The sequence below is a fragment of the Eptesicus fuscus genome, chromosome 1 (genome assembly GCF_027574615.1).
Source record: "Eptesicus fuscus isolate TK198812 chromosome 1, DD_ASM_mEF_20220401, whole genome shotgun sequence".
NCBI lineage: Eukaryota > Metazoa > Chordata > Mammalia > Chiroptera > Vespertilionidae > Eptesicus > Eptesicus fuscus.
In genome coordinates, this window is record NC_072473.1 from 35,049,374 (window position 1) to 35,061,800 (window position 12,427).

Sequence of the window (12,427 nt, forward strand, 5' to 3'; positions counted from 1 at the left end):
TCCTGCCAGTGAACGCCGGCCAGGCCGTCAGCCGCCCCCTCCTCTCCGGCTCCATCTTCCCCGCAGGCGCGCGCGCTCGTGTCTCCGCCAGTTTCTCCATACCTCAGGCTTTTACGGCTCCCCCGATTGTCCCCGTGGCCCTCTCCTTCCCCCCAGCTGTGGGCGTTTCAGTCCGCCCGCTCTCCTGTGGTTCTGGACGATGTCCGTTCTGACCTCTAGTTGTGCCTTTGAAATTGTTGTGCCTGGCTGCAGGTTAGGTGTTTCACCTATGCCGCCATCTTGGTTTCTCTCCCATTTAAGTCTTTTATCCATTTTGAGTTTATTATTGTGTACTAGAGGCCCAGCACGCCGCACCCGCGGGACCCAGACTGACTCCCGCCGTGCTGGGTAGGACGCGGGACTCAGAGTCAAGTCCCCACCCACCCGCACACGCAGCCTCCTGGTGACCAGTCTTTGGTTGTGATGGTGTGACGGTGTCACGGCCAAGGGATTTTTATAATAGAGATGGTGTAAATTGGTGGTATAGTTTCATTTTTTTGCATGTACCTGTCCAACACCATTTATTGAAGAGACTGTATCTACTCCAATGTATGCTCTTGACTCCTTTGTCAAATATTAATTTAGCATAATGGCTTGGATCGATTTCTGGGTTCTCTGTTCTGTTCCATTGATTTATATGCCTGTTCTTGGGCCAGTACCAGGCTGTTTTGAGTACATTTGTTTTGTAGTATAACTTGATATTTGGTATTGAGATTCCACCAACTTTGTTCTTCTTTCTCAAGATGGCTGCAGCTATTTGGGGTCTTTTTGGGTTCCATATAAATTTTTGGAGTATTTGTTCTGGATCTGTGAAATATGCCATTGGTATTTAATGGGGGATTGCATTGAATCTATAGATTACTTTTGGGTAGTATGGACATTTTGATGATGATGATTCCAGCAATCCATGAACATAGTATATTGTTCTACTTGCTTATATATTCCTCTATCTCTTTTTCAACATCCTGTTGTTTTCCAAGTATAGGTCTTTTACCTCCTTGGTTAAGTTTATTCCTTCATATCTTGTTTTTTATTTTATTTTATTTTTTTGGCAATGGTAAATGGGATTTTTTTTTTTTAGTTTCTTTTTCTGAGAGTTCACTATTGGTGTATAAAAATGCTATGGATTTAGGGTGTTAATTTTGGATCATGCTATGTTTCCAAATTCATTTATTAAATCTAGTAATTTTTTGATGGAGTCTTTAGTGTTTTCTCTGTACAGTATCATATCATCTATGAATAATGAGAGTTTAGCTTCCTCCTTTCCAATTTGGATTCCTTTTATTTCTTCTTCTTGTCTGGTCACTGTGGAGAGGACTTCCAGAACTACTAGTATGTTGAACAAGAGTGGAGAAAGAAGGCATTCCAGATATTTTGAATATTTGGTAAAACTCCCCTGTGAATGCATCTGGACTAGCATTTTTTTTTTCTGGGAGTTTTTTTGTTTGTTTGTTTTTTACTGTTTCAATTTCATCAGTAGTTATTGGTCTATTCAGGTTTTCTGATTCTTCCTGATTGAGTTTTGAAAGGTTGTATTTTTCTAGGAATATGTCCATTTTGTCAAAGTTGTCCTGTTTTTTTTTTTTTTTTTTTTTTAATAAAGTCATTTGTAGTATTTTATTACAATCTTTTGTATTTCTGTGGGATCAGTTGTTACTTCACTTCTTTTGTTTCTGATTTTATTTATTTGGGTCCTCTCTTTTTGTTTTCTGGTGGGCTCAGCTAGAGGTTAATCAATCATGTTTATGCTTTTGAAGAACTACCTCTTGGTTTTATTGATCTTTTGTATTTTTTTTTTGTCTCTGTTTCATTTATTTCCACTCTGATCTTTATTATTTCCTTCCTTCTACTTGTTCTTGGCTTTATTGGTTGTTCTCTTTTAATTCTTTAAGTTGTAGTGTTAGATAACTTATTAGCAGGTTTTTTGTTTGTTTCTTTGTTTTGTTTTTTTGAGGTAGGCCTGTAGTGCTGTGCACTTCCTTCTCAGGACTTCTTTCACTATGTCCCATAGATTTTGGATTGTTGTGTGTTCATTTACATTTGTCTCCAGGATGTTTTTTAGTTATTCTTTGATCTCTTTGGTAACCCATTCATTATTTAATAGTGTGCTATTTAGCCTCCATATATTTGATTGTTGATTTTGATTATTTTTATTGTAGCTGATTTCTAATTTCATGCAATTGTGGTCTGAGTAGATGCTTGATATAATTTCAATCTTCTTGAATTTATAGAGACTTAGCTTGTGTCCTAACATGTGGTCTATCTTTGAAAATGTCTCATGTGCACTTGAGAAGAATGTATATTCCATAACTTTGGGGTGGAATGTTCTGAAGATGTCAATTAATTCCATGTGTTCTAGAGTGTCATTTAGGTTAGCAGTTCCCTTGTTGATTTTTTGTCTAGAATATTTATCCAGTGATGTCTGTGGGGTATTAAAGTTCCCTACTATGATTGTATTCCTATGGTCCTCTCTCTTCATATCCTCCAGATGTTTATTTTAATATATATATTTACATGCTCCTGTATTGGGTGCATATATGTTTACCAGAGTCATAGCCTCTTATATTGATCACTTTAGTATTATGAAATATCTCTTGTTATGGCCTTCACTTTGAAGTCAATTTTGTCAGATATAAGTATTGCTACCCAGATTTTTTTATTTCCATTTACCTGAAAAAAAATTTCTTCATCCCTTCGCTTTCAGTCTGAGTCTTTTGTTCTAAGGTAGGTCTCTTGTAGACAGCATATATAGGGCCCATGTTTTCTTATCCATTAAGCTACCCTATGTCTTTTGTTTGGAGCATTTAATACATTTATGTGTAAGGTTATTACTGATAGGTGCTTATTTGTTGCATTTTTATTCTCCATGCCTGTGTTCCTTCTACACTTTCTATTACTTTTTATTATAATAGTCCCTTAAGTATTTCTTGCATTGCTTGTTTGGTGGTAATAAATTCCCTTAGCACCTGATTTGATCATCAATTTTTAATGATAGCCTTGCTGGATAGAGTATTCTTGGATTCAGTCTCTTGCTTTGTATCACTTTGTATACTTCATTCCATTCCCTTCTGGCCTGATGTGTTTCTGTTGTGCAATCAGTTAATATTCTAATGTAATATCTCTTATAAATAACTTTTTGTCTCTCTCTGTGCTTCTTGGACTTGTGTGACATTTTTCTTCCCCATGTCAGAGATTTTTCTGTCATTATTTCTTCAAACAGGTTTTCTGTTTTTTTGCTCAGCTTCCTTTCCTTCTGGAACCCCTATTATGCAGGTGTTGTTTTATTTCGTGTTGTCCCAACACTCCCTTAGACACTCCTCCTGCTTTTTAATTTTTTTTTCCAGTTTCTGCTCTGCATGTGGTTTTTTCTACCTTGTCTTCTAACTCACTGATTTGGTCCTCAGCTTCTTCTAGTCTACTGTTGAAACCTTTCAGCTATGTTATTTTTAATTTCCTCTTGATGTTATGATAGAGCCAAATTACCGTGCTGCCCCTCCCTGTAGACTGCAAGAATGTAACAGTTGCATGTACCTGCCAATAGGAATGTAGAGAGATAGACTCAGTCCACTTTAGGCAAGCTACCCAGTGTGCCCCTGTGTAACTGGACCCCTCACCCTACCCCTGACCAATCATGGGGGTCATAAACACTCTCCCTGCCCACTACTTGAGACCCCCTTTAAAGCCTTTGTGTAACTGGACCCCTCACCCTACCCCTGACCAATCATGGGGGTCATAAACACTCTCCCTGCCCACTGCTTGAGACCCCCTTTAAAGCCTTTGTTCTGGCGAGAGAGGTCCTCTTTTTCCCCGGTGATCGCTGGAGATGAGAGCTCGTGCTAGCACGAATAAAGGTTCTCTTGCAGTTACAGCAGGTCTTGGCTCCTTCCTGGGGGGTTTTTGGGGATTCTGAACACTGGGCATTGCATTTGGGGGCTCGCCCGGGATCCCCAAGCCCCCCGAGGGACCCCCAAACCCGGAGAACCTGACTGGCCACGGTAGGTGTCTGTTTTGTCTTTTGTCTCTTGTGTGAGCTCAAATCTGAATTTCTGGCAGTGCCCGAAGCGGTCTAGGCAAACGCGCTGGAGGACCACGGGCAGGAGGTATCGGGAGACGTCTCGATCCTCTTTCAGGAGGGACGTGTATTTCCCTCAGGAGGGACGTGTATCCCCCTCCAGTTTCTGGGACGAGGTGGGTCGCTCCCACCGGTCGGCGTGAGGCCGTCGTCCACGCTTTTGGTTCTGCTCCAACGGACTCGCGTTGGAAGGCTTTTCTTAAGGATCCTCTGTTTGTGTGTGTTGATTTGTTTTTGTTTTGTTTTGTGGACTCTCTTGACGGACGCTATGGGACAGACTCAAACCACTCCTTTAAGCATTATGATTGATCATTTCAAGGAGGTTAAGGGAAGAGCTAGCAACCTCAGTGTGGAGGTCCGGAAGGACCGGTGGCAAACTTTTTGTTCTAGGGAGTGGCCGACTTTTAGTGTTGGATGGCCGCCGGAGGGGACCTTCGACCTCCCCACCATCCACTGGGTGAGGGACATTGTCTCTCAGCCCAAGAAGGGACATCCTAATCAACTTCCTTATATTATTACTTGGCAGGACCTCGTGGAAGATCCGCCCTCCTGGCTTAAGCCCTTTCTGCCCCCATGCCCCCCAGAGCCAAAACCCATACTTGCCTTACAGGAAATGGAGAAGGTAAAGGAGAAGGACCTCACCCAGCCTTCAGCACCCCTCTACCCCGTCTTGCAGGGGGGAACTGAAGAGGAATTAATCTTTCCTCCACCGTACCAGCCCCCTAGGAACTCACAATGGGGCAGTCCTCCACCGCCGGGAGAGGCAGAAGGGGCTCCGGCAGCAGAGAGGGGAGGAGCTCCGGCAGCAGAGAGGGGAGGAGCTCCGGCAGCAGAGAGGGGAGGAGTTCCGGCAGCAGAGAGGGGAGGGGTTCCGGTTCCTGCGGGGAGCCCGCCCCTCACTAGACAAAGGGCTCAGAGGGAATTGCTTATCCCGGCCGCTGACTCCACAGTGAAGACTCTGCCTTTATGAGCGGCAGGGCCCCCAGATGCGGAGGGAAATCAGCCCTTTCACTATTGGCCCTTCGCCACTAGTGACCTGTACAACTGGAAGGCTCAGAATCCTAAGTTCTCTGAGAAGCCGGCAGGACTTATTGACTTGTTAGACTCTGTCCTTTTCACCCATCAGCCAATATGGGATGACTGTCAACAGCTTTGCAGGTCTTGTTCACCACAGAAGAGAGGGAGAGGATCCTCAACGAAGCCCGGAAATTAGTTCCGGGCATGGATGGAAATCCCACCACCAACGCAGCCCTAATAGATACTTCCTTTCCCCTGACTAGGCCTGAATGGGATTTCAACACGGCAGAAGGTAAGGAGAGGCTCCAGGTCTACCACCAGACTCTAATGGGGGGTCTCCGCATGGCTGCTAGGAAGCCGACTAATCTGGCCAAGGTAGGGAATGTTCAACAGGAAAGGGATGAGTCCCCGGCTGCCTTTCTGGAGCGGATCATGGAGGCATTCCGTACCTACACCCCCATGGATCCAGAAGCTCCCAATAACAGGGTGGCTGTGGTCATGGCCTTTGTAAACCAATCAGCCACAGATATTAGAAGGAAACTGCAGAAGGTAGATAGGTTAGGGGAGAAGAGTTTAAAGGACCTGCTGGAAGTAGCCGAGAAGGTGTACAATAACAGAGAGCCCCCGGAAGAAAGGCAGGCTCGTGCTGCGGCGGCTGCTAGCAGCAAACAAACCCGAGACCTAGCTAAGATCCTGCTCGCCACCACCGCGGACTCTCCCGAGGAACGGAACCGCCGTCTCCGCCGACTCGCCGGCAGCCAGGAAGATGGTAAGGGGACCACCCGGGGCGGGAGGCGGAAGCTGCAGAAAGATCAGTGTGCTTACTGTAGGGAGATAGGGCACTGGAAACAAGAGTGCCCGAAGAGGACCAGCAAAAAGGGTGGTGGAGCAGATCGAGTAAAGGTTCTGGAGCTGGATGAACTGAGTAATTAGGGGAGTCGGGGTTCGGACCCCCTCCCCGAACCCAGGGTAACCCTTAGAGTGGAGGGGACCCCCATTGACTTCATTGTTGACACCGGAGCACAACACTCAGTCCTCCGTACGCCTCAAGGAAAATTAGCCAATAAGAAGTCTTGGGTGCAAGGGGCAACTGGTATGAGCCAGTATTCATGGACTACCCGAAGAACGGTGGATTTAGGGACGGGACGGGTATCCCACTCTTTTATGGTAATTCCGGAATGCCCCTACCCCCTGTTAGGACGAGACCTACTCACTAAGATCGGAGCCCAGATAACTTTCAGACAAGGGGGGCCTCAGGTTACTGATGGCGAGGGCCACCCTATTCAGGTCCTGACCATGAGGCTGGAGGATGAGTACCGGCTTCACCAAAAAGCCTCTCCAGTAGAGGACAGCATGGACGAATGGCTGCAGGAGTTCCCCATGGCTTGGGCGGAGACAGGGGGAGTGGGGCTCGCCGCCCACAGGGCCCCAGTCCTGGTAGAATTAAAACCAGGGGAAGGCCCAGTAAGAATCAAATAATACCCCATGCCTCAGGAGGCCCGGAAGGGAATTCAGCCACACGTTCGGAGACTGAGGGGCCTAGGAGTGCTGGTCCCCTGCCAGTCTGCCTGGAACACCCCCCTCCTGCCAGTCAAGAAGCCTCACACGAATGACTACCGGCCAGTACAGGACCTCCGGGAAGTAAATAAAAGAGTTATGGACATACACCCAACAGTCCCCAACCCATACACTCTCTTAAGCTCTCTGGCGCCCTCCCGTGTCTGGTATACTGTGTTAGATTTGAAGGATGCCTTTTTCAGTTTGCCGCTGGCACCCACAGTCAACCCCTGTTCGCCTTTGAGTGGCATGACCCGGAAGAGGGCTACAGTGGGCAACTGACGTGGACCCGGTTGCCTCAGGGATTCAAGAACTCGCCCACCATCTTCGACGAGGCCCTAAACGAGGACCTGGGTGAGTACCGGAGAACACACCCCAACCTTACTCTCCTTCAGTATGTGGATGATATCCTGATTGCAGCAGACACGGCTGAAGACTGCAAGCAGGGGACAAGGGACCTGCTGGCCTCCTTGGGGGCCCTTGGGTACCGGGCTTCTGCGAAGAAGGCCCAGATATGCAGAGAAAGGGTGAGTTACCTGGGATACATCCTGGAGGGTGGACAGCGGCGGCTGTCAGATGCCAGAAAAGAGACTGTTTTGAAAATCCCAACCCCCACCTCCGGAAGGGAAGTGAGGGAATTCCTAGGGTCGGCTGGCTACTGCCGCCTCTGGATACTGGGTTTCGTGGAGATAGCCAGGCCCCTATATGAGGCAACCAAGGAGGGAAAGGCATTTGAATGGACTGAGAGAGAGAAGACAGCCTTTGAGCAGTTAAAGAAAGCCCTCCTAAGTGCTCCGGCCCTGGGCCTGCCAGATATCACGAAGCCATTCCACCTCTTCATAGATGAACACAAAGGAATAGCAAAAGGGGTCCTGACTCAAACCCTAGGCCCCTGGAGCCGCACAGTGGCTTATTTATCCAAAAAGTTAGACCCTGTAGCTGCCGGATGGCCACCGTGCCTACGGATTATTGCGGCAACGGCGCTTTTAGTCAAAGACGCTGACAAGCTGACTCTGGGGCAGGAAGTCTGGATCACCACCCCACATGCCATTGAGGGAGTCCTGAGGCAGCCTCCTGACAGATGGATGAGCAACGCACGTATAACACACTACCAGAGTCTCCTTCTCAACCCTCCCAGAGTACGGTTTCTTCCCAGTGCGGCTCTCAATCCTGCCACCTTGCTGCCCGACCCCGACCTAGATGCTCCCCTACATGACTGTGCAGGAATCCTGGAACAAGTGCATGGGATCCGGAAGGACCTGACCGACCAGCCCCTTCCAGATGCAGACGTCACCTGGTTCACGGACGGAAGCAGTTTCGTACGGGACGGAAGCAGGTATGCGGGTGCAGCTGTAGTCACTGAAACGGATACTGTATGGGCAGAGGCCCTGCCCTCCGGGACGTCAGCCCAGAAAGCAGAGCTTGTGGCCCTCACCAAGGCCCTGACACTGGGAGTTGGCAGGCGGCTCAACATCTACACAGACAGCTGTTATGCGTTCGCCACCGCTCATGTTCATGGGGCAATCTACCAAGAGAGAGGGTTACTGACAGCAGAGGGGCGGACTATAAAAAATAAACAGGAGATACTTGACTTGCTCTCGGCCTTATGGCTCCCTGCCAAGTTGGCCATCATACACTGTCAAGGGCACCAGAAGGCTGACGACCCAGTGGCAAGAGGAAACCGCAGGGCCGACCAGGCGGCCAAGGCAATAGCCCTTTCTCCGATCCCCACCATGGCCCTACAGCTCCCAGACCCAGGGGACCCAGTTTTGCCAGTTCAGCCAGGATATTCCCTGGAGGAGTTACAGCGCATTAGGAAGCTTCCCCAAGCAAAAGAGGAGAAGGGGTGGTGGTATACACCGCAAGGGGAGCTCATACTGCCGGACCAGCTTGGAGTCTCCATGATAAAGCACATGCACCGGTCCACTCACCTGGGGGCACGCAAATTAAAGGACTTAATCCGACACGCCAGAATTAAGATCCACCAACAGGACATCAAAATAGAACAGGTCGTATCTGCCTGCAAGACCTGTCAACTCACAAATGCAAGAACCGGGCCGAGTGAAAAAGGAGCCCGGCTCAGAGGAACCAAGCCTGGAGCACAATGGGAGGTCAACTTCACTGAGGTTAAACCAGGAAAGTATGGCTATAAATATTTATTAGTATTTGTAGATACCTTCTCCGGATGGGTAGAAGCATACCCAACTAAGCATGAAACAGCTCAGACGGTGGCCAAGAAGCTGCTGGAAGACATCTTGCCCAGGTACGGTTTTCCCACTGAGATAGGGTCGGACAATGGACCAGCCTTTATCTCGCAGGTAACGCAGGCAGTGGCCAAGGCCATTGGGGCAAATTGGAAATTGCATTGTGCTTATAGGCCCCAAAGCTCAGGGCAGGTAGAGAGGATGAATAGAACTCTAAAAGAGACCCTTACCAAACTGACCATAGAGACTGGCGGGGACTGGGTGGCTCTCCTTCCATATGCCCTTTACCGGGTTAGGAACTCCCCCTACACCCTGGGTTTTACCCCTTATGAGATCATGTTCGGCCGGCCACCCCCTATTATCCCCAACCTTAAAGCTGACTCTCTTGCAGAATTTGAAAGTCAAGAACTGTTTCTTTCCTTGAGAGGGCTCCAGAAGGCGCACGAGGACATTTGGCCGCGCCTCCGCGCTATCTACGAGACTGGCCCAACCCTGACTCCTCACCAGCATAAGCCGGGGGACTGGGTATACGTCAAGAGACACCGCCGGGAGACCCTTGAGCCACGTTGGAAGGGTCCTTACGTTGTGGTGCTGACGACCCCCACCGCTCTCAAAGTGGACGGCGTCGCCACCTGGGTCCATCACACCCACGTTCGGCCAGCAGACCCCTCGGTGATCCGTGAAGACTTCATCGCCCAGTGGAGCGTTAGTCGAGACCAATGCAACCCGCTCAAGCTCAAGCTGAGGCGTTCTCAACCTGCCTGATGTTGGTAACCCTGCTCGCGGCCACTCCCACCACCGGGAGTCCCCACACCCCCTTCAACATCACCTGGCAGATCATAGACACCAGCTCGGGGACAGTAGTTAACCAGACTTCTCAAATCCACCCCAGAGACACTTGGTTCCCGGACCTCTATATAGACCTTCTTATCTTCTTTCCTGACATAACAACTGGAGAGCCTATTGGGGATTTCGATGGGCCAAACCTCTCGGAGTCCAGGGACCTCAGAACATTCTATTTCTATGTTTGCCCCGGGCACTCACGAGGACACACCCAGGACTCATGCGGGGGAATGGGGAGCTACTTCTGCACCTCTTGGTCGTGTGTCTCGACTGGGCACATCTGGTGGGCTCCCCCGAAAACTGACGACCTGATAACCGTGACAAGGTCAGAGGCGCCGCCTTGCCCTGTGGGATTTGGGAGGTATCTCTGCAACCCCGTGCGAATGTCCTTCACAGAACAGGGGAAAAAGGCAACAGGATGGGACGCTGGAAAAACTTGGGGAATCAGACTTTACAATGGGGTGGGAAACCCCGGGATGCTGTTTACCCTCCGAGTACAGGCGACGCCCCTTACCCAGCAAACCCGTGCAGGGGTGGGACCCAACCGAGTAGTGGCCCTCCGGCCCGCCACCCCCCGAGTGTCCGTGCCCAAGAGCACCCGGACTCCAGCTTCACAGCCCTCTACATCCCCAGTCCCTATCAGGACATCGCCTGCATCCCCTACCCCGGCCCGCGGGCTTCCGCCTGATGCAGACCCCTTGTGGAACACGGTTGTCGGAGCATTCCATGTTCTTTTTTTTTTTTTTAAATATATTTTATTGAATTTTTACAGAGAGGAAGAGAGAGGGATAGAGAGTCAGAAACATTGAGAGAGAAACATCGATCAGCTGCCTGCACACCCCCCACCGGGGATGTGCCCGCACCAAGGTGCCCTTGACCGGAATCGAACCCGGGACCTTTGAGTCCGCAGGCCGACGCTCTATCCACTGAGCCACACCGGTTTCGGCGCATTCCATGTTCTGAATGCTTCGAGGCCTGACCTGACTGAGTCCTGTTGGCTCTGTCTAGATGTCCAGCCACCATACTATGAAGGCATTGCTCTTAGCGGCAAATATACCACAGCCATTAATTCCAGCTCCTGTAGGTGGCAGCAGTCTGCTGCAAGGCTAACCCTCCAGACAGTAACAGGACAGGGCACTTGTATAGGCCACGTGCCCCCAGAACAGTCACATCTCTGTAATGAGGTCCTTACTGTTCCCAATAAGACAGTGTATCTACTTCCCCCTGAGAATACCTGGTGGGCCTGTTCCAGTGGCCTCGTCCCCTGCATCCACACAAGAGTCCTCAACTCCCCGAGGGAAGGCTTTTGCACACTCGTCCAGTTGATCCCCAGACTCGTATATCATACGGGGGATGAGATACTTAACAGGTTTGGCTCTGCCAATCCCAGAAGCAAGAGAGAGCCTATTACCGCCCTGACTATGGCTGTGCTCTTGGGGCTCGGGTTGGCAGGAGCAGGAACTGGGATATCATCACTCGTCATCCAGGATAAGAATTATGGGATTCTGAGGGCGGCCATAGATTTAGATATAGAAAGAATCGAGAAATCAATCTCTCATCTACAGGAGTCACTCACTTCCCTATCGGAGGTGGTACTACAAAATAGGAGGGGATTAGACTTATTGTTCATGCAGCAAGGGGGCCTTTGTGCGGCTTTGGGAGAGGAATGTTGCTTCTACGTCGACCACTCCGGGGTCGTAAGAGAGTCTATGGCCCTCCTGAGAGAAGGATTGCAGAAGCGCAGGTTAGAAAGAGAGAGATCACAGTCCTGGTATGAATCTCTATTCAACTGGTCCCCCTGGTTAACCACCCTCCTCTCTGCTCTAGTTGGGCCCCTTATAATCCTACTCCTGCTGCTGACCTTCGGCCCCTACATCATCAATAGATTAGTTCAGTTCATCAAGGAACGAGTAGGGGTCGTGCAGATGATGGTGCTACACACTCGGTATAAGCCTCTACCAACGGAAGAAGAGATGGGGGTGCCAACTGACCCATGATTGGGTCTGTAAGTCTCATGACAAAGGGGGGAATGATAGAGCCAAATTACCGTGCTGCCCCTCCCTGTAGACTGCAAGAATGTAACAGTTGCATGTACCTGCCAATAGGAATGTAGAGAGATGGACTCAGTCCACTTTAGGCAAGCTACCCAGTGTGCCCCTGTGTAACTGGACCCCTCACCCTACCCCTGACCAATCATGGGGGTCATAAACACTCTCCCTGCCCACTACTTGAGACCCCCTTTAAAGCCTTTGTGTAACTGGACCCCTCACCCTACCCCTGACCAATCATGGGGGTCATAAACACTCTCCCTGCCCACTGCTTGAGACCCCCTTTAAAGCCTTTGTTCTGGCGAGAGAGGTCCTCTTTTTCCCCGGTGAGCGCTGGAGATGAGAGCTCATGCTAGCACGAATAAAGGTTCTCTTGCAGTTACAGCGGGTCTTGGCTCCTTCCTGGGGGGTTTTTGGGGATTCTGAACACTGGGCATTATAGTTAAAACCTATCAGTGAATTTCTCATCCAGACCTTTGAGCATACTTATAACCATTACTCTGAATTCTTTGACAAATCCCTTGCCTTCTTTTCATTTAGTTCCTTTACTCATGATTCTTCCTTTTCCTTTATTTGAGGGTAGTGTTTTTGTCTCCCCATTTTTGCTCTTTCTTTGTAATTGTTTTTATATATTAGATCAAACTGCT

The 12,427-nt window shown here is 49.3% G+C and overlaps 1 protein-coding gene across 1 annotated transcript; it reads left to right on the forward strand.

The window, feature by feature from the left end:
• Positions 1-4,379: 4,379 nt before the first annotated feature.
• On the forward strand, positions 4,380-9,654 carry LOC129148895 (uncharacterized). Its single transcript, XM_054715377.1, is given in 4 exon segments — positions 4,380-4,955; positions 5,028-5,259; positions 5,262-6,905; positions 6,908-9,654. Coding segments are annotated over 4 exon segments (5,199 nt in total).
• Positions 9,655-12,427: the final 2,773 nt, after the last annotated feature.